We start from the raw sequence: 22,767 nt of genomic DNA, 5'->3' as shown, positions 1-22,767 counted from the left end.
TGGTTCCTCTGGTCTACACAGTACAGCCAGTAGAGGACTGGTCACCCCTCAGAGCCTGGTTCCTCTGGTCTACCCAGTACAGCCAGTGGAGGACTGGTCACCCCTCAGAGCCTGGTTCCTCTCTACCCAGTACAGCCAGTAGAGGACTGGTCACCCCTCAGAGCCTGGTTCCTCTGGTCTACCCAGTACAGCCAGTAGAGGACTGGTCACCCCTCAGAGCCTGGTTCCTCTCTACCCAGTACAGCCAGTAGAGGACTGGTCACCCCTCAGAGCCTGGTTCCTCTCTACCCAGTACAGCCAGTAGAGGACTGGTCACCCCTCAGAGCCTGGTTCCTCTCTACCCAGTACAGCCAGTAGAGGACTGGCCACCCCTCAGAGCCTGGTTCCTCTCTACCCAGTACAGCCAGTAGAGGACTGGTCACCCCTCAGAGCCTGGTTCCTCTTCTACCCAGTACAGCCAGTAGAGGACTGGTCACCCCTCAGAGCCTGGTTCCTCTCTACCCAGTACAGCCAGTAGAGGACTGGTCACCCCTCAGAGCCTGGTTCCTCTGGTCTACCCAGTACAGCCAGTAGAGGACTGGTCACCCCTCAGAGCCTGGTTCCTCTCTACCCAGTACAGCCAGTAGAGGACTGGTCACCCCTCAGAGCCTGGTTCCTCTCTACCCAGTACAGCCAGTAGAGGACTGGTCACCCCTCAGAGCCTGGTTCCTCTGGTCTACCCAGTACAGCCAGTAGAGGACTGGTCACCCCTCAGAGCCTGGTTCCTCTCTACCCAGTACAGCCAGTAGAGTACTGGTCACCCCTCAGAGCCTGGTTCCTCTCTACCCAGTACAGCCAGTAGAGGACTGGTCACCCCTCAGAGCCTGGTTCCTCTCTACCCAGTACAGCCAGTAGAGGACTGGTCACCCCTCAGAGCCTGGTTCCTCTCTACCCAGTACAGCCAGTAGAGGACTGGTCACCCCTCAGAGCCTGGTTCCTCTTCTACCCAGTACAGCCAGTAGAGGACTGGTCACCCCTCAGAGCCTGGTTCCTCTGGTCTACCCAGTACAGCCAGTAGAGGACTGGTCACCCCTCAGAGCCTGGTTCCTCTGGTCTACCCAGTACAGCCAGTAGAGGACTGGTCACCCCTCAGAGCCTGGTTCCTCTGGTCTACCCAGTACAGCCAGTAGAGGACTGGTCACCCCTCAGAGCCTGGTTCCTCTGGTCTACCCAGTACAGCCAGTAGAGGACTGGTCACCCCTCAGAGCCTGGTTCCTCTCTACCCAGTACAGCCAGTAGAGGACTGGTCACCCCTCAGAGCCTGGTTCCTCTGCTACCCAGTACAGCCAGTAGAGGACTGGTCACCCCTCAGAGCCTGGTTCCTCTGGTCTACCCAGTACAGCCAGTAGAGGACTGGTCACCCCTCAGAGCCTGGTTCCTCTGGTCTACCCAGTACAGCCAGTAGAGGACTGGTCACCCCTCAGAGCCTGGTTCCTCTCTACCCATGAAATAATCATTGGATGCTTTGTGTGATGTATTGGTGTCTCTACCTTCTTGACCTTTGTGCTGTGTTGCTGTGCTGTCATGTGTTGCTACCATGCTGTGTTGCTGCCATGCTGTGTATGTCTACCATGCTGTGTTTCTACCATGCTGTGTTGTCATGTGTTGCTACCATGCTGTGTTGTCATGTGTTTGCTACCATGCTGTGTTGCTACCATGCTGTGTGTCATGTGTTGCTACCATGCTGTGTTGCTCCATGCTGTGTTATGTGTTGCTACCATGCTGTGTTGTCAAGTGTTGCTACCATGCTGTGTTGTCATGTGTTTCTACCATGCTGTGTTTCTACCATGCTGTGTTGCTGCCATGCTGTGTTGCTACCATGCTGTGTTGTCATGTGTTGCTACCATGCTGTGTTGCTACCATGCTGTGTTGTCATGTGTTTCTACCATGCTGTGTTGCTACCATGCTGTGTTGTCATGTGTTGCTACCATGCTGTGTTGTCATGTGTTGCTACCATGCTGTGTTGTCATGTGTTGCTACCATGCTGTGTTGTCATGTGTTGCTACCATGCTGTGTTGTCTACCATGCTGTGTTGTCATGTGTTGCTACCATGCTGTGTTGTCATGTGTTGCTACCATGCTGTGTTGCTACCATGCTGTGTTGTCATGTGTTGCTACCATGCTGTGTTGCTGCCATGCTTGTGTTGTCATGTGTTGCTACCATGCTGTGTTGCTACCATGCTGTGTTGTCTATGTGTTTCTACCATGCTGTGTTGCTACCATGCTGTGTTGTCTATGTGTTTCTACCATGCTGTGTTGCTACCATGCTGTGTTGTCATGTGTTGCTACCATGCTGTGTTGTCATGTGTTGCTACCATGCTGTGTTGTCATGTGTTGCTACCATGCTGTGTTGTCATGTGTTGCTACCATGCTGTGTTGTCATGTGTTGCTACCATGCTGTGTTGCTACCATGCTGTGTTGTCATGTGTTGCTACCATGCTGTGTTGCTACCATGCTGTGTTGTCATGTGTTGCTACCATGCTGTGTTGCTACCATGCTGTGTTGTCATGTGTTGCTACCATGCTGTGTTGCTACCATGCTGTGTTGCTACCATGCTGTGTTGTCATGTGTTGCTACCATGCTGTGTTGTCATGTGTTGCTACCATGCTGTGTTGCTACCATGCTGTGTTGTCATGTGTTGCTACCATGCTGTGTTGCTACCATGCTGTGTTGTCATGTGTTTCTACCATGCTGTGTTGCTACCATGCTGTGTTGTCATGTGTTGCTACCATGCTGTGTGTCATGTGTTGCTACCATGCTGTGTTGCTACCATGCTGTGTTGTCATGTGTTGCTACCATGCTGTGTTGCTACCATGCTGTGTTGTATGTGTTGCTACCATGCTGTGTTGTCATGTGTTGCTACCATGCTGTGTTGTCTATGTGTTGCTACAATGCTGTGTTTCTACCATGCTGTGCTGTCATGTGTTGCTACCATGCTGTGTTGCTACCATGCTGTGTTAGTCATGTGTTGCTGCCATGCTGTGTTGCTACCATGCTGTGTTGTCATGTGTTCTGCTACCATGCTGTGTTGTCATGTGTTGCTACCATGCTGTGTTTCTACCATGCTGTGTTGTCATGTGTTGCTACCATGCTGTGTTGCTACCATGCTGTGTTGTCATGTGTTGCTACCATGCTGTGTTGTCATGTGTTGCTACCATGCTGTGTTGCTACCATGCTGTGTTGTCATGTGTTGCTACCATGCTGTGTTGCTACCAGGCTGTGTTGTCATGTGTTGCTACCATGCTGTGTTGTCATGTGTTGCTACCATGCTGTGTTGCTACCATGCTGTGTTGTCATGTGTTGCTACCATGCTGTGTTGCTACCATGCTGTGTTGCTACCATGCTGTGTTGTCATGTGTTGCTACCATGCTGTGTTGCTACCATGCTGTGCTGTCATGTGTTGCTACCATGCTGTGTTGCTACCATGCTGTGCTGTCATGTGTTGCTACCATGCTGTGTTGCTACCATGCTGTGTTGTCATGTGTTGCTACCATGCTGTGCTGTCATGTGTTGCTACCATGCTGTGTTGTCATGTGTTGCTACCATGCTGTGTTTGCTACCATGCTGTGTTGTCATGTGTTGCTACCATGCTGTGTTGTCATGTGTTGCTACCATGCTGTGTTGCTACCATGCTGTGTTGTCATGTGATGCTGCCTTGCTGTGTTGCTACCATGCTGTGTTGTCATGTGTTGCTACCATGCTGTGTTGCTACCATGCTGTGTTGTCATGTGTTGCTACCATGCTGTGTTGTCATGTGTTTCTACCATGCTGTGTTGTCATGTGTTGCTACCATGCTGTGTTGCTACCATGCTGTGTTGCTACCATGCTGTGTTGTCATGTGTTGCTACCATGCTGTGTTGCTACCATGCTGTGTTGTCATGTGTTGCTACCATGCTGTGTTGCTGCCATGCTGTGTTGCTACCATGCTGTGTTGTCATGTGTTTCTACCATGCTGTGTTGCTACCATGCTGTGTTGCTACCATGCTGTGTTGCTACCATGCTGTGTTGTCATGTGTTTCTACCATGCTGTGTTGCTACCATGCTGTGTTGTCATGTGTTGCTACCATGCTGTGTTGCTACCATGCTGTGTTGCTACCATGCTGTGTTGTTACCATGCTGTGTTGTCATGTGTTTCTACCATGCTGTGTTGCTACCATGCTGTGTTGTCATGTGTTGCTACCATGCTGTGTTGTCATGTGTTGCTACCATGCTGTGTTGCTGCCATGCTGTGTTGTCATGTGTTGCTACCATGCTGTGTTGTCATGTGTTGCTACCATGCTGTGTTGTCATGTGTTGCTACCATGCTGTGTTGCTACCATGCTGTGTTGTCATGTGTGCTACCATGCTGTGTTGCTACCATGCTGTGTTGTCATGTGTTGCTACCATGCTGTGTTGCTACCATGCTGTGTTGTCATGTGTTGCTACCATGCTGTGTTTCTACCATGCTGTGTTGTCATGTGTTGCTACCATGCTGTGTTGCTACCATGCTGTGTTGTCATGTGTTGCTACCATGCTGTGTTGCTACCATGCTGTGTTGTCATGTGTTGCTACCATGCTGTGTTGTCATGTGTTGCTACCATGCTGTGTTGTCATGTGTTGCTACCATGCTGTGTTGTCATGTGTTGCTACCATGCTGTGTTGTCATGTGTTGCTACCATGCTGTGTTGTCATGTGTTGCTACCATGCTGTGTTGTCATGTGTTGCCACCATGCTGTGTTGTCATGTGTTGCTACCATGCTGTGTTGCTACCATGCTGTGTTGCTACCATGCTGTGTTGTCATGTGTTGCTACCATGCTGTGTTGTCATGTGTTTGCTACCATGCTGTGTTGTCATGTGTTGCTACCATGCTGTGTTGTCATGTGTTGCTACCATGCTGTGTTGCTACCATGCTGTGTTGTCATGTGTTGCTACCATGCTGTGTTGTCATGTTGTTGCTACCATGCTGTGTTGTCATGTGTTGCTACCATGCTGTGTTGTCATGTGTTGCTACCATGCTGTGTTGTCATGTGTTGCTACCATGCTGTGTTGTCATGCTGTGTTGCTACCATGCTGTGTTGTCATGTGTTGCTACCATGCTGTGTTGTCATGTGTTGCTACCATGCTGTGTTGTCATGTGTTGCTACCATGCTGTGTTGTCATGTGTTTCTACCATGCTGTGTTGTTCATGTGTTGCTACCATGCTGTGTTGCTACCATGCTGTGTTGTCATGTGTTGCTACCATGCTGTGTTTGCTACCATGCTGTGTTGTCATGTGTTGCTACCATGCTGTGTTGCTACCATGCTGTGTTGTCATGTGTTTCTACCATGCTGTGTTGCTACCATGCTGTGTTGTCATGTGTTTCTACCATGCTGTGTTGCTACCATGCTGTGTTGTCATGTGCTGCTACCATGCTGTGTTGCTACCATGCTGTGTTGCTACCATGCTGTGTTGTCATGTGTTGCTACCATGCTGTGTTGTCATGTGTTGCTACCATGCTGTGTTGCTACCATGCTGTGTTGTCATGTGTTGCTACCATGCTGTGTTATGTGTTGCTACCATGCTGTGTTGCTACCATGCTGTGTTGCTGCCATGCTGTGTTGCTACCATGCTGTGTTGTCATGTGTTGCTACCATGCTGTGTTGTCTTGTGTTGCTACCATGCTGTGTTGCTACCATGCTGTGTTGCTACCATGCTGTGTTGTCATGTGTTGCTACCATGCTGTGTTGTCATGTGTTGCTACCATGCTGTGTTGCTACCATGCTGTGTTGTTATGTGTTTCTACCATGCTGTGTTGCTACCATGCTGTGTTGTATGTGTTTCTACCATGCTGTGTTTCTACCATGCTGTGTTGTCCTGTGTTGCTACCATGCTGTGTTGCTACCATGCTGTGTTGTCATGTGTTGCTACCATGCTGTGTTATGTGTTTCTACCATGCTGTGTTGCTACCATGCTGTGTTGTCATGTGTTGCTACCATGCTGTGTTGCTACCATGCTGTGTTGTCATGTGTTGCTACCATGCTGTGTTATGTGTTTCTACCATGCTGTGTTGCTACCATGCTGTGTTGTCATGTGTTGCTACCATGCTGTGTTGCTACCATGCTGTGTTGTCATGTGTTGCTACCATGCTGTGTTATGTGTTTCTACCATGCTGTGTTGCTACCATGCTGTGTTGTCATGTGTTGCTACCATGCTGTGTTGTCATGTGTTGCTACCATGCTGTGTGTCATGTGTTGCTACCATGCTGTGTTGTCATGTGTTGCTACCATGCTGTGTTATGTGTTTCTACCATGCTGTGTTGCTACCATGCTGTGTTGTCATGTGTTGCTACCATGCTGTGTTGCTACCATGCTGTGTTGCTACCATGCTGTGTTGTCATGTGTTGCTACCATGCTGTGTTGCTACCATGCTGTGTTGTCATGTGTTGCTACCATGCTGTGTTATGTGTTTCTACCATGCTGTGTTATGTGTTTCTACCATGCTGTGTTGCTACCATGCTGTGTTGTCATGTGTTGCTACCATGCTGTGTTATGTGTTGCTACCATGCTGTGTTGTCATGTGTTTCTACCATGCTGTGTTTCTACCATGCTGTGTTGTCATGTGTTGCTACCATGCTGTGTTGTCATGTGTTGCTACCATGCTGTGTTATGTGTTTCTACCATGCTGTGTTATGTGTTTCTACCATGCTGTGTTTCTACCATGCTGTGTTGTCATGTGTTGCTACCATGCTGTGTTGTCATGTGTTGCTACCATGCTGTGTTATGTGTTTCTACCATGCTGTGTTGCTACCATGCTGTGCTGTCATGTGTTGCTACCATGCTGTGTTGTTGTCTTAGGTATCTCTGTATGTAGTGTTGTGTTGTCTCTCTTGTCGTGATGTGTGTTTTGTCCTATATTTGTATTGTATTTTTAATCCCAGCCCCGTCCCAGCAGGAGTCCTTTAGCCTTTTGGTAGGACGTCTATGTCAATAACAATTTATTCTGAACTGACTTTCCTAGTTAAAAAAGGTTAAAAATATGAATATAAAATATACAGTATATATTTAGGGATGGGGGGGGGATATAAATTCATCTTGCAACCAAAACAGATGGACAGGAACAAAGACAGACAGGTAGGAACATCAGACACAAACACACTACTTACTAATGGCGTCATCAGATCCACCTGTGGATGATAAGAAAAAACAGTCAGTTAGAAGACATGTTGACACATAAAAACATCATGTTATTATCAAACCCTGCTGGTACCTCCTCAGAGCCTGGTTCCCCTCTACCCAGTACAGCCAGTAGAGGACTGGTCACCCCTCAGAGCCTGGTTCCTCTGGTCTACCCAGTACAGCCAGTAGAGGACTGGTCACCCCTCAGAGCCTGGTTCCTCTCTACCCAGTACAGCCAGTAGAGGACTGGTCACCCCTCAGAGCCTGGTTCCTCTCTACCCAGTACAGCCAGTAGAGGACTGGTCACCCCTCAGAGCCTGGTTCCTCTCTACCCAGTACAGCCAGTAGAGGACTGGTCACCCCTCAGAGCCTGGTTCCTCTCTACCCAGTACAGCCAGTAGAGGACTGGTCACCCCTCAGAGCCTGGTTCCTCTCTACCCAGTACAGCCAGTAGAGGACTGGTCACCCCTCAGAGCCTGGTTCCTCTCTACCCAGTACAGCCAGTAGAGGACTGGTCAACCCTCAGAGCCTGGTTCCTCTCTACCCAGTACAGCCAGTAGAGGACTGGTCACCCCTCAGAGCCTGGTTCCTCTGGTCTACCCAGTACAGCCAGTAGAGGTTCTTACCCAGGTGATAGACTAGATAAGGTTTATATTCCAGTGATATGTAACCAGAGGTAGAGAGGTTCTTACCCAGGTGATAGACTAGATAAGGTTTATATTCCAGTGATATGTAACCAGAGGTAGAGAGGTTCTTACCCAGGTGATAGACTAGATCAGGTTTATATTCCAGTGATATGTAACCAGAGGTAGAGAGGTTCTTACCCAGGTGATAGACTAGATAAGGTTTATATTCCAGTTATATGTAACCAGAGGTAGAGAGGTTCTTACCCAGGTGATAGACTAGATAAGGTTTATATTCCAGTGATATGTAACCAGAGGTAGAGAGGTTCTTACCCAGGTGATAGACTAGATAAGGTTTATATTCCAGTGATATGTAACCAGAGGTAGAGAGGTTCTTACCCAGGTGATAGACTAGATAAGGTTTATATTGCAGTGATATGTAACCAGAGGTAGAGAGGTTCTTACCCAGGTGATAGACTAGATAAGGTTTATATTCCAGTGATATGTAACCAGAGGTAGAGAGGTTCTTACCCAGGTGATAGACTAGATAAGGTTTATATTCCAGTGATATGTAACCAGAGGTAGAGAGGTTCTTACCCAGGTGATAGACTAGATAAGGTTTATATTCCAGTGATATGTAACCAGAGGTAGAGAGGTTCTTACCCAGGTGATAGACTAGATAAGGTTTATATTCCAGTGATATGTAACCAGAGGTAGAGAGGTTCTTACCCAGGTGATAGACTAGATAAGGTTTATATTCCAGTGATATGTAACCAGAGGTAGAGAGGTTCTTACCCAGGTGATAGACTAGATAAGGTTTATATTCCAGTGATATGTAACCAGAGGTAGAGAGGTTCTTACCCAGGTGATAGACTAGATAAGGTTTATATTCCAGTGATATGTAACCAGAGGTAGAGAGGTTCTTACCCAGGTGATAGACTAGATAAGGTTTATATTCCAGTGATATGTAACCAGAGGTAGAGAGGTTCTTACCCAGGTGATAGACTAGATAAGGTTTATATTCCAGTGATATGTAACCAGAGGTAGAGAGGTTCTTACCCAGGTGATAGACTAGATAAGGTTTATATTCCAGTGATATGTAACCAGAGGTAGAGAGGTTCTTACCCAGGTGATAGACTAGATCAGGTTTATATTCCAGTGATATGTAACCAGAGGTAGAGAGATTCTTACCCAGGTGATAGACTAGATAAGGTTTATATTCCAGTGATATGTAACCAGAGGTAGAGAGGTTCTTACCCAGGTGATAGACTAGATAAGGTTTATATTCCAGTGATATGTAACCAGAGGTAGAGAGGTTCTTACCCAGGTGATAGACTAGATAAGGTTTATATTCCAGTGATATGTAACCAGAGGTAGAGAGGTTCTTACCCAGGTGATAGACTAGATAAGGTTTATATTCCAGTGATATGTAACCAGAGGTAGAGAGGTTCTTACCCAGGTGATAGACTAGATAAGGTTTATATTCCAGTGATATGTAACCAGAGGTAGAGAGGTTCTTACCCAGGTGATAGACTAGATAAGGTTTATATTCCAGTGATATGTAACCAGAGGTAGAGAGGTTCTTACCCAGGTGATAGACTAGATAAGGTTTATATTCCAGTGATATGTAACCAGAGGTAGAGAGGTTCTTACCCAGGTGATAGACTAGATAAGGTTCCAGATCCAGTAGAATCCTGTAAAATGCTGATTTCACTCTTGTTGTGTCTTCTGCTTCTTCTAGGGCCAAGAACAACAGTCTCATCTGGTCCTGGCTGGTCGCAGCAGCACTGATCCGAGAGTTCATCTCATCAGGGATCAAGTCCTTCTGGTGCAGCTCAGATGCTATAGATTTCCCCTCGGAAACCTTCTGAATGAGGTGATCCTTGTGTCTGTCCACAAACTGGGCATCAACTAGACAGGAAAGAAAACAGATGTAGAGTTATATACTGTAGAACAAGAGGACTTTACTAGTCAGGTTAGATGTAGAGTTATATACTGTAGAACAAGAGGACATTACTAGTCAGGTTAGATGTAGAGTTATATACTGTAGAACAAGAGGACATTACTAGACAGGTTAGATGTAGAGTTATATACTGTAGAACAAGAGGACATTACTAGACAGGTTAGATGTAGAGTTATATACTGTAGAACAAGAGGACATTACTAGTCAGGTTAGATGTAGAGTTATATACTGTAGAACAAGAGGACATTACTAGTCAGGTTAGATGTAGAGTTATATACTGTAGAACAAGACAAAACCATGAGGTCTGTGATTAACAGTTGACCCATCAGTATTATAGTAATAAACCATGAGGTCTGTGATTAACAGTTGACCCATCAGTATTATAGTAATAAACCATGAGGTCTGTGATTAACAGTTGACCCATCAGTATTATAGTAATAAACCATGAGGTCTGTGATTAACAGTTGACCCATCAGTATTATAGTAATAAACCATGAGGTCTGTGATTAACAGTTGACCCATCAGTATTATAGTTATAAACCATGAGGTCTGTGATTAACAGTTGACCCATCAGTATTATAGTAATAAACCATGAGGTCTGTGATTAACAGTTGACCCATCAGTATTATAGTAATAAACCATGAGGTCTGTGATTAACAGTTGACCCATCAGTATTATAGTAATAAACCATGAGGTCTGTGATTAACAGTTGACCCATCAGTATTATAGTAATAAACCATGAGGTCTGTGATTAACAGTTGACCCATCAGTATTATAGTAATAAACCATGAGGTCTGTGATTAACAGTTGACCCATCAGTATTATAGTAATAAACCATGAGGTCTGTGATTAACAGTTGACCCATCAGTATTATAGTAATAAACCATGAGGTCTGTGATTAACAGTTGACCCATCAGTATTATAGTAATAAACCATGAGGTCTGTGATTAACAGTTGACCCATCAGTATTATAGTAATAAACCATGAGGTCTGTGATTAACAGTTGACCCATCAGTATTATAGTAATAAACCATGAGGTCTGTGATTAACAGTTGACCCATCAGTATTATAGTAATAAACCATGAGGTCTGTGATTAACAGTTGACCCATCAGTATTATAGTGATAATCATAATCTCTTTATGTGAAACTCTAACAAGACAACAGCCCACTTACGTCGTTCTTCCCTCGTTGTCTTTGCTGCTTCTCTGTAGACAAAAGAAACAAATGTATAAAAGCACAATAGTAAAAAGTACAATAATAATTAATAATCATTAAAAGCCTGGATGTCTGTTCCACTCGGTAATCTAATTAGCATAATGCTAAACTAAACTCTGACTTTAGTGTCTGGGGGTCTAAAAAGGTAATTCACCCGTTTTGCTCTACAAGCTTCACACTGGTACCTATATATAGTTATATCCTGATCCAATACAGGACTGAAGGTAACCTGGTATAAATGAATAGAGTCTAATGGACAGGATATGGATCATTCCTAGTTATATCCTGATCCAATACAGGACTGAAGGTAACCTGGTATAAATGAATAGAGTCTAATGGACAGGATATGGATCATTCCTAGTTATATCCTGATCTAATACAGGACTGAAGGTAACCTGGTATAAATGAATAGAGTCTAATGGACAGGATATGGATCATTCCTAGTTATATCCTGATCCAATACAGGACTGAAGGTAACCTGGTATAAATGAATAGAGTCTAATGGACAGGATATGGGTCATTCCTAGTTATATCCTGATCTAATACAGGACTGGTCTGAAGGTAACCTGGTATAAATGAATAGAGTCTAATGGACAGGATATGGATCATTCCTAGTTATATCCTGATCTAATACAGGACTGAAGGTAACCTGGTATAAATGAATGGAGTCTAATGGACAGGATATGGGTCATTCCTAGTTATATCCTGGTCACCCCTCAGAGCCTGGTTCCTCTGGTCTACCCAGTACAGCCAGTAGAGGACTGGTCACCCCTCAGAGCCTGGTTCCTCTGGTCTACCCAGTACAGCCAGTAGAGGACTGGTCACCCCTCAGAGCCTGGTTCCTCTCTATCCAGTACAGCCAGTAGAGGACTGGTCACCCCTCAGAGCCTGGTTCCTCTCTACCCAGTACAGCCAGTAGAGGACTGGTCACCCCTCAGAGCCTGGATCCTCTCTACCCAGTACAGCCAGTAGAGGACTGGTCACCCCTCAGAGCCTGGTTCCTCTGGTCTACCCAGTACAGCCAGTAGAGGACTGGTCACCCCTCAGAGCCTGGTTCCTCTCTACCCAGTACAGCCAGTAGAGGACTGGTCACCTCTCAGAGCCTGGTTCCTCTGGTCTACCCAGTACAGCCAGTAGAGTACTGGTCACCCCTCAGAGCCTGGTTCCTCTCTACCCAGTACAGCCAGTAGAGGACTGGTCACCCCTCAGAGCCTGGTTCCTCTCTACCCAGTACAGCCAGTAGAGGACTGGTCACCCCTCAGAGCCTGGATCCTCTCTACCCAGTACAGCCAGTAGAGGACTGGTCACCCCTCAGAGCCTGGTTCCTCTGGTCTACCCAGTACAGCCAGTAGAGGACTGGTCACCCCTCAGAGCCTGGTTCCTCTCTACCCAGTACAGCCAGTAGAGGACTGGTCACCCCTCAGAGCCTGGTTCCTCTCTACCCAGTACAGCCAGTAGAGGACTGGTCACCCCTCAGAGCCTGGTTCCTCTCTACCCAGTACAGCCAGTAGAGGACTGGTCACCCCTCAGAGCCTGGTTCCTCTCTACCCAGTACAGCCAGTAGAGTACTGGTCACCCCTCAGAGCCTGGTTCCTCTCTACCCAGTACAGCCAGTAGAGGACTGGTCACCCCTCAGAGCCTGGTTCCTCTCTACCCAGTACAGCCAGTAGAGTACTGGTCACCTCTCAGAGCCTGGTTCCTCTCTACCCAGTACAGCCAGTATAGGACTGGTCACCCCTCAGAGCCTGGTTCCTCTGGTCTACCCAGTACAGCCAGTAGAGGACTGGTCACACCTCAGAGCCTGGTTCCTCTCTACCCAGTACAGCCAGTAGAGTACTGGTCACCCCTCAGAGCCTGGTTCCTCTGGTCTACCCAGTACAGCCAGTAGAGGACTGGTTACCCCTCAGAGCCTGGTTCCTCTCTACCCAGTACAGCCAGTAGAGGACTGGTCACCCCTCAGAGCCTGGTTCCTCTCTACCCAGTACAGCCAGTAGAGTACTGGTCACCCCTCAGAGCCTGGTTCCTCTCTACCCAGTACAGCCAGTAGAGGACTGGTCACACCTCAGAGCCTGGTTCCTCTGGTCTACCCAGTACAGCCAGTATAGGACTGGTCACCCCTCAGAGCCTGGTTCCTCTCTACCCAGTACAGCCAGTATAGGACTGGTCACCCCTCAGAGCCTGGTTCCTCTCTACCCAGTACAGCCAGTAGAGGACTGGTCACCCCTCAGAGCCTGGTTCCTCTGGTCTACCAAGTACAGCCAGTAGAGGACTGGTCACCCCTCAGAGCCTGGTTCCTCTGGTCTACCCAGTACAGCCAGTAGAGGACTGGTCACCCCTCAGAGCCTGGTTCCTCTGGTCTACCCAGTACAGCCAGTAGAGGACTGGTCACCCCTCAGAGCCTGGTTCCCCTCTACCCAGTACAGCCAGTAGAGGACTGGTCACCCCTCAGAGCCTGGTTCCTCTGGTCTACCCAGTACAGTCAGTAGAGGACTGGTCACCCCTCAGAGCCTGGTTCCTCTGGTCTACCCGGTAAAGCCAGTAGAGGACTGGTCACCCCTCAGAGCCTGGTTCCTCTGGTCTACCCAGTACAGCCAGTAGAGGACTGGCCACCCCTCAGAGCCTGGTTCCTCTCTACCCAGTACAGCCAGTAGAGGACTGGTCACCCCTCAGAGCCTGGTTCCCCTCTACCCAGTACAGCCAGTAGAGGACTGGTCACCCCTCAGAGCCTGGTTCCTCTGGTCTACCCAGTACAGCCAGTAGAGGACTGGTCACCCCTCAGAGCCTGGTTCCCCTCTACCCAGTACAGCCAGTAGAGGACTGGCCACCCCTCAGAGCCTGGTTCCTCTCTACCTAGTACAGCCAGTAGAGGACTGGCCACCCCTCAGAGCCTGGTTCCTCTGGTCTACCCAGTACAGCCAGTAGAGGACTGGTCACCCCTCAGAGCCTGGTTCCTCTGGTCTACCCAGTACAGCCAGTAGAGGACTGGTCACCCCTCAGAGCCTGGTTCCTCTGGTCTACCCAGTACAGCCAGTAGAGGACTGGCCACCCCTCAGATCCTGGTTCCTCTCTACCCAGTAAAGCCAGTAGAGGACTGGTCACCCCTCAGAGCCTGGTTCCTTTCTACCCAGTACAGCCAGTAGAGGACTGGTCACCCCTCAGAGCCTGGTTCCTCTGGTCTACCCAGTACAGCCAGTAGAGGACTGGTCACCCCTCAGAGCCTGGTTCCTCTGGTCTACCCAGTACAGCCAGTAGAGGACTGGTCACCCCTCAGAGCCTGGTTCCTCTGGTCTACCCAGTACAGCCAGTAGAGGACTGGTCACCCCTCAGAGCCTGGTTCCTCTGGTCTACCCAGTACAGCCAGTAGAGGACTGGCCACCCCTCAGATCCTGGTTCCTCTCTACCCAGTACAGCCAGTAGAGGACTGGTCACCCCTCAGAGCCTGGTTCCTCTGGTCTACCCAGTACAGTCAGTAGAGGACTGGTCACCCCTCAGAGCCTGGTTCCTCTGGTCTACCCGGTAAAGCCAGTAGAGGACTGGTCACCCCTCAGAGCCTGGTTCCCCTCTACCCAGTACAGCCAGTAGAGGACTGGCCACCCCTCAGAGCCTGGTTCCTCTCTACCCAGTACAGCCAGTAGAGGACTGGTCACCCCTCAGAGCCTGGTTCCTCTGGTCTACCCAGTACAGCCAGTAGAGGACTGGTCACCCCTCAGAGCCTGGTTCCTCTGGTCTACCCAGTACAGCCAGTAGAGGACTGGCCACCCCTCAGATCCTGGTTCCTCTCTACCCAGTACAGCCAGTAGAGGACTGGTCACCCCTCAGAGCCTGGTTCCTTTCTACCCAGTACAGCCAGTAGAGGACTGGTCACCCCTCAGAGCCTGGTTCCTCTGGTCTACCCAGTACAGCCAGTAGAGGACTGGTCACCCCTCAGAGCCTGGTTCCTCTGGTCTACCCAGTACAGCCAGTAGAGGACTGGTCACCCCTCAGAGCCTGGTTCCTCTCTACCCAGTACAGCCAGTAGAGGACTGGTCACCCCTCAGAGCCTGGTTCCTCTCTACCCAGTACAGCCAGTAGAGGACTGGTCACCCCTCAGAGCCTGGTTCCTCTCTACCCAGTACAGCCAGTAGAGGACTGGCCACCCCTCAGATCCTGGTTCCTCTCTACCCAGTACAGCCAGTAGAGGACTGGTCACCCCTCAGAGCCTGGTTCCTTTCTACCCAGTACAGCCAGTAGAGGACTGGTCACCCATCAGAGCCTGCTTCCTCTCTACCCAGTACAGCCAGTAGAGGACTGGTCACCCCTCAAAGCCTGGTTCCTCTGGTCTACCCAGTACAGCCAGTAGAGGACTGGTCACCCCTCAGAGCCTGGTTCCTCTGGTCTACCCAGTACAGCCAGTAGAGGACTGGTCACCCCTCAGAGCCTGGTTCCTCTGGTCTACCCAGTACAGCCAGTAGAGGACTGGTCACCCCTCAGAGCCTGGTTCCTCTCTAACCAGTACAGCCAGTAGAGGACTGGTCACCCCTCAGAGCCTGGTTCCTCTCTACCCAGTACAGCCAGTAGAGGACTGGTCACCCCTCAGAGCCTGGTTCCTCTCTACCCAGTACAGCCAGTAGAGGACTGGTCACCCCTCAGAGCCTGGTTCCTCTCTACCCAGTACAGCCAGTAGAGGACTGGTCACCCCTCAGAGCCTGGTTCCTCTCTAACCAGTACAGCCAGTAGAGGACTGGTCAACCCTCATAGCCTGGTTCCTCTGGTCTACCCAGTACAGCCAGTAGAGGACTGGTCACCCCTCAGAGCCTGGTTCCTCTCTACCCAGTACAGCCAGTAGAGGACTGGTCACCCCTCAGAGCCTGGTTCCTCTGGTCTACCCAGTACAGCCAGTAGAGGACTGGTCACCCCTCAGAGCCTGGTTCCTCTGGTCTACCCATGAAATAATCATTGGATGCTTTGTGTGATGTATTGGTGTCTCTACCTTCTTGACCTTTGTGCTGTTGTCTGTGCCCAATAATGTTGCTACCATGCTGTGTTTCTACCATGCTGTGTTGCTACCATGCTGTGTTTCTACCATGCTGTGTTGTCATGTGTTGCTACCATGCTGTGTTGTCATGTGTTTCTACCATGCTGTGTTGCTACCATGCTGTATTGTCATGTGTTGCTGCCATGCTGTGTTGTCAAGTGTTGCTACCATGCTGTGTTGTCATGTGTTGCTACCATGCTGTGTTGTCATGTGTTTCTACCATGCTGTGTTTCTACCATGCTGTGTTGCTGCCATGCTGTGTTGCTGCCATGCTGTGTTGTTATGTGTTGCTACCATGCTGTGTTGCTACCATGCTGTGTTGTCATGTTGCTACCATGCTGTGTTGCTGCCATGTTGTGTTGTCATGTGTTGCTACCATGCTGTGTTACTACCATGCTGTGTTGTTATGTGTTTCTACCATGCTGTGTTGCTACCATTCTGTGTTGTTATGTGTTTCTACCATGCTGTGTTGCTACCATGCTGTGTTGTCATGTGTTGCTACCATGCTGTGTTGTCATGTGTTGCTACCATGCTGTGTTGTCATGTGTTGCTACCATGCTGTGTTGTCATGTGTTGCTGCCATGCTGTGTTGCTACCATTCTGTGTTGTTATGTGTTGCTATCATGCTGTGTTGCTACCATTCTGTGTTGTTATGTGTTTCTACCATGCTGTGTTGCTACCATGCTGTGTTGTCATGTGTTGCTGCCATGCTGTGTTGCTACCATTCTGTGTTGTTATGTGTTGCTACCATGCTGTGTTGCTACCATTCTGTGTTGTTATGTGTTTCTACCATGCTGTGTTGCTACCATGCTGTGTTGTCATGTGTTGCTACCATGCTGTGTTATGTGTTGCTACCATGCTGTGTTGCTACCATGCTGTGTTGTTATGTGTTGCTACCATGCTGTGTTGCTACCATGCTGTGTTGTTATGTGTTGCTACCATGCTGTGTTGTTATGTGTTGCTACCATGCTGTGTTGTTATGTGTTGCTACAATGCTGTGTTTCTACCATGCTGTGCTGTCATGTGTTGCTACCATGCTGTGTTGCTACCATGCAGTGTTATCATGTGTTGCTGCCATGCTGTGTTGCTACCATGCTGTGTTGTCATGTGTTCTGCTACCATGCTGTGTTGTCATGTGTTACTACCATGCTGTGTTTCTACCATGTTGTGTTGTCATGTGTTGCTACCATGCTGTGTTGCTACCAGGCTGTGTTGTCATGTGTTGCTACCATGCTGTGTTGTCATGTGTTGCTACCATGCTGTGTTGCTACCAGGCTGTGTTGTCATGTGTTGCTACCATGCTGTGTTGCTACCAGGCTGTGTTGTCATGTGTTGCTACCATGCTGTGTTGTCATGTGTTGCTGCCATGCTGTGTTTCTACCATGCTGTGTTGCTACCAGGCTGTGTTGTCATGTGTTGCTACCATGCTGTGTTGTTATGTGTTTCTACCATGCTGTGTTGCTACCATGCTGTGCTGTCATGTGTTGCTACCATGCTGTGTTGCTACCATGCTGTGTTGTTATGTGTTGCTACCATGCTGTGTTGTCATGTGTTGCTACCATGCTGTGTTGTCATGTGTTGCTACCATGCTGTGTTGCTACCATGCTGTGTTGTTATGTGTTGCTACCATGCTGTGTTATGTGTTGCTACCATGCTGTGTTGCTACCATGCTGTGTTGCTACCATGCTGTGTTGTCATGTGTTGCTACCATGCTGTGTTGCTACCATGCTGTGTTGTCATGTGTTGCTACCATGCTGTGTTGCTACCATGCTGTGTTGCTACCATGCTGTGTTGTTATGTGTTGCTACCATGCTGTGTTGTCATGTGTTGCTACCATGCTGTGTTGTCATGTGTTGCTACCATGCTGTGTTGTCATGTGTTGCTACCATGCTGTGTTGCTACCATGCTGTGTTGTTATGTGTTGCTACCATGCTGTGTTGCTACCATGCTGTGTTATGTGTTTCTACCATGCTGTGTTTCTACCATGCTGTGTTGTCCTGTGTTGCTACCATGCTGTGTTGCTACCATGCTGTGTTGTCATGTGTTGCTACCATGCTGTGTTATGTGTTTCTACCATGCTGTGTTGCTACCATGCTGTGTTGTCATGTGTTGCTACCATGCTGTGTTGCTACGATGCTGTGTTGTCATGTGTTGCTACCATGCTGTGTTATGTGTTTCTACCATGCTGTGTTGCTACCATGCTGTGTTGTCCTGTGTTGCTACCATGCTGTGTTGCTACCATGCTGTGTTGTCATGTGTTGCTACCATGCTGTGTTATGTGTTTCTACCATGCTGTGTTTCTACCATGCTGTGTTGTCATGTGCTTCTACCATGCTGTGTTGTCATGTGTTGCTACCATGCTGTGTTATGTGTTTCTACCATGCTGTGTTGCTACCATGCTGTGTTGTCATGTGTTGCTACCATGCTGTGTTATGTGTTTCTACCATGCTGTGTTGCTACCATGCTGTGTTGTCATGTGTTGCTACCATGCTGTGTTGTCATGTGTTGCTACCATGCTGTGTTGTCCTGTGTTGCTACCATGCTGTGTTTCTACCATGCTGTGTTGCTACCATGCTGTGTTGTCATGTGTTGCTACCATGCTGTGTTGCTACCATGCTGTGTTGTCATGTGGTGCTACCATGCTGTGTTATGTGTTTCTACCATGCTGTGTTATGTGTTTCTACCATGCTGTGTTGCTACCATGCTTTGTTGTCATGTGTTGCTACCATGCTGTGTTATGTGTTTCTACCATGCTGTGTTATGTGTTTCTACCATGCTGTGTTTCTACCATGCTGTGTTGTCATGTGTTGCTACCATGCTGTGTTGTCATGTGTTTCTACCATGCTGTGTTATGTGTTTCTACCATGCTGTGTTGCTACCATGCTGTGTTGTCATGTGTTGCTACCATGCTGTGTTATGTGTTTCTACCATGCTGTGTTATGTGTTTCTACCATGCTGTGTTTCTACCATGCTGTGTTGTCATGTGTTGCTACCATGCTGTGCTGTCATGTGTTGCTACCATGCTGTGTTGTTGTCTTAGGTATCTCTGTATGTAGTGTTGTGTTGTCTCTCTTGTCGTGATGTGTGTTTTGTCCTATATTTGTTTTGTATTTTTAATCCCAGCCCCGTCCCAGCAGGAGTCCTTTAGCCTTTTGGTAGGACGTCTATGTCAATAACAATTTATTCTGAACTGACTTTCCTAGTTAAAAAAGGTTAAATATATGAATATAAAATATACAGTATATATTTAGGGATGGGGGGGGGATATAAATTCATCTTGCAACCAGAACAGATGGACAGGAACAAAGACAGACAGGTAGGAACATCAGACACAAACACACTACTTACCAATGAGCGTCATCAAATAGACCTGTAGATGATAAGAAAAAACAGTCAGTTAGAAGACATGTTGACACATAAAACCATCATGTTATTATCAAACCCTGCTGGTACCTCCTCAGAGCCTGGTTCCCCTCTACCCAGTACAGCCAGTAGAGGACTGGTCACCCCTCAGAGCCTGGTTCCCCTCTACCCAGTACAGCCAGTAGAGGACTGGTCACCCCTCAGAGCCTGGTTCCTCTCTACCCAGTACAGCCAGTAGAGGACTGGTCACCCCTCAGAGCCTGGTTCCCCTCTACCCAGTACAGCCAGTAGAGGACTGGTCACCCCTCAGAGACTGGTTCCTCTGGTCTACCCAGTACAGCCAGTAGAGGACTGGTCACCCCTCAGAGCCTGGTTCCTCTCTACCCAGTACAGCCAGTAGAGGACTGGTCACCCCTCAGAGCCTGGTTCCTCCGGTCTACCCAGTACAGCCAGTAGAGGACTGGTCACCCCTCAGAGCCTGGTTCCTCTGGTCTACCCAGTACAGCCAGTAGAGGACTGGTCACCCCTCAGAGCCTGGTTCCTCTGGTCTACCCAGTACAGCCAGTAGAGGACTGGTCACCCCTCAGAGCCTGGTTCCTCTGGTCTACCCAGTACAGCCAGTAGAGGACTGGTCACCCCTCAGAGCCTGGTTCCTCTCTACCCAGTACAGCCAGTAGAGGACTGGTCACCCCTCAGAGCCTGGTTCCTCTCTACCCAGTACAGCCAGTAGAGGACTGGTCACCCCTCAGAGCCTGGTTCCCCTCTACCCAGTACAGCCAGTAGAGGACTGGTCACCCCTCAGAGCCTGGTTCCTCTCTACCCAGTACAGCCAGTAGAGGACTGGTCACCCCTCAGAGCCTGGTTCCTCTTCTACCCAGTACAGCCAGTAGAGGACTGGTCACCCCTCAGAGCCTGGTTCCTCTGGTCTACCCAGTACAGCCAGTAGAGGACTGGTCACCCCTCAGAGCCTGGTTCCTCTGGTCTACCCAGTACAGCCAGTAGAGGTTCTTACCCAGGTGATAGACTAGATCAGGTTTATATTCCAGTGATATGTAACCAGAGGTAGAGAGGTTCTTACCCAGGTGATAGACTAGATAAGGTTTATATTCCAGTGATATGTAACCAGAGGTAGAGAGGTTCTTACCCAGGTGATAGACTAGATAAGGTTTATATTCCAGTGATATGTAACCAGAGGTAGAGAGGTTCTTACCCAGGTGATAGACTAGATCAGGTTTATATTCCAGTGATATGTAACCAGAGGTAGAGAGGTTCTTACCCAGGTGATAGACTAGATAAGGTTTATATTCCAGTGATATGTAACCAGAGGTAGAGAGGTTCTTACCCAGGTGATAGACTAGATAAGGTTTATATTCCAGTGATATGTAACCAGAGGTAGAGAGGTTCTTACCCAGGTGATAGACTAGATAAGGTTTATATTCCAGTGATATGTAACCAGAGGTAGAGAGGTTCTTACCCAGGTGATAGACTAGATAAGGTTTATATTCCAGTGATATGTAACCAGAGGTAGAGAGGTTCTTACCCAGGTGATAGACTAGATAAGGTTTATATTCCAGTGATATGTAACCAGAGGTAGAGAGGTTCTTACCCAGGTGATAGACTAGATAAGGTTTATATTCCAGTGATATGTAACCAGAGGTAGAGAGGTTCTTACCCAGGTGATAGACTAGATAAGGTTTATATTCCAGTGATATGTAACCAGAGGTAGAGAGGTTCTTACCCAGGTGATAGACTAGATAAGGTTTATATTCCAGTGATATGTAACCAGAGGTAGAGAGGTTCTTACCCAGGTGATAGACTAGATAAGGTTTATATTCCAGTGATATGTAACCAGAGGTAGAGAGGTTCTTACCCAGGTGATAGACTAGATAAGGTTTATATTCCAGTGATATGTAACCAGAGGTAGAGAGGTTCTTACCCAGGTGATAGACTAGATAAGGTTTATATTCCAGTGATATGTAACCAGAGGTAGAGAGGTTCTTACCCAGGTGATAGACTAGATAAGGTTTATATTCCAGTGATATGTAACCAGAGGTAGAGAGGTTCTTACCCAGGTGATAGACTAGATAAGGTTTATATTCCAGTGATATGTAACCAGAGGTAGAGAGGTTCTTACCCAGGTGATAGACTAGATAAGGTTTATATTCCAGTGATATGTAACCAGAGGTAGAGAGGTTCTTACCCAGGTGATAGACTAGATAAGGTTTATATTCCAGTGATATGTAACCAGAGGTAGAGAGGTTCTTACCCAGGTGATAGACTAGATAAGGTTTATATTCCAGTGATATGTAACCAGAGGTAGAGAGGTTCTTACCCAGGTGATAGACTAGATAAGGTTTATATTCCAGTGATATGTAACCAGAGGTAGAGAGGTTCTTACCCAGGTGATAGACTAGATAAGGTTTATATTCCAGTGATATGTAACCAGAGGTAGAGAGGTTCTTACCCAGGTGATAGACTAGATCAGGTTTATATTCCAGTGATATGTAACCAGAGGTAGAGAGGTTCTTACCCAGGTGATAGACTAGATAAGGTTTATATTCCAGTGATATGTAACCAGAGGTAGAGAGGTTCTTACCCAGGTGATAGACTAGATAAGGTTTATATTCCAGTGATATGTAACCAGAGGTAGAGAGGTTCTTACCCAGGTGATAGACTAGATAAGGTTTATATTCCAGTGATATGTAACCAGAGGTAGAGAGGTTCTTACCCAGGTGATAGACTAGATAAGGTTTATATTCCAGTGATATGTAACCAGAGGTAGAGAGGTTCTTACCCAGGTGATAGACTAGATAAGGTTTATATTCCAGTGATATGTAACCAGAGGTAGAGAGGTTCTTACCCAGGTGATAGACTAGATAAGGTTTATATTCCAGTGATATGTAACCAGAGGTAGAGAGGTTCTTACCCAGGTGATAGACTAGATCAGGTTTATATTCCAGTGATATGTAACCAGAGGTAGAGAGGTTCTTACCCAGGTGATAGACTAGATCAGGTTTATATTCCAGTGATATGTAACCAGAGGTAGAGAGGTTCTTACCCAGGTGATAGACTAGATAAGGTTTATATTCCAGTGATATGTAACCAGAGGTAGAGAGGTTCTTACCCAGGTGATAGACTAGATAAGGTTCCAGATCCAGTAGAATCCTGTAAAATGCTGATTTCACTCTTGTTGTGTCTTCTGCTTCTTCTAGGGCCTTGAACAACAGTCTCATCTGGTCCTGGCTGGTCCTGGCAGCACTGATCTGAGAGTTCATCTCATCAGGGATCAAGTCCTTCTGGTGCAGCTCAGATGCTATAGATTTCCCCTCGGAAACCTTCTGAATGAGGTGATCCTTGTGTCTGTCCACAAACCGGGCATCACCTAGACAGGAAAGAAAACAGATGTAGAGTTATA

General features: G+C 47.7%; 1 protein-coding gene across 1 annotated transcript in view; it reads right to left on the bottom strand.

Moving 5' to 3' along the window:
• LOC106591299 (uncharacterized) overlaps positions 1-22,767 on the bottom strand; it is a 105,905-nt gene that overhangs the window by 44,705 nt on the left and 38,433 nt on the right. The window contains exons 6-7 of the mRNA XM_082964613.1: positions 22,147-22,734; positions 9,450-9,707 (exon numbers count right to left, since the gene is read on the bottom strand). Coding sequence (XP_082820739.1) covers positions 9,450-9,707; positions 22,147-22,734 — 846 coding nt within the window. The remainder of the gene's footprint in view (positions 1-9,449; positions 9,708-22,146; positions 22,735-22,767) is intronic.

This window comes from Salmo salar, chromosome 18, assembly GCF_965601325.2.
Source record: "Salmo salar chromosome 18, fSalSal1, whole genome shotgun sequence".
NCBI classification, from domain to species: Eukaryota; Metazoa; Chordata; class Actinopteri; order Salmoniformes; family Salmonidae; genus Salmo; species Salmo salar.
Note: the sequence above shows the minus strand (reverse complement) of the source record. Positions and strands in the feature narration are given on the sequence as shown.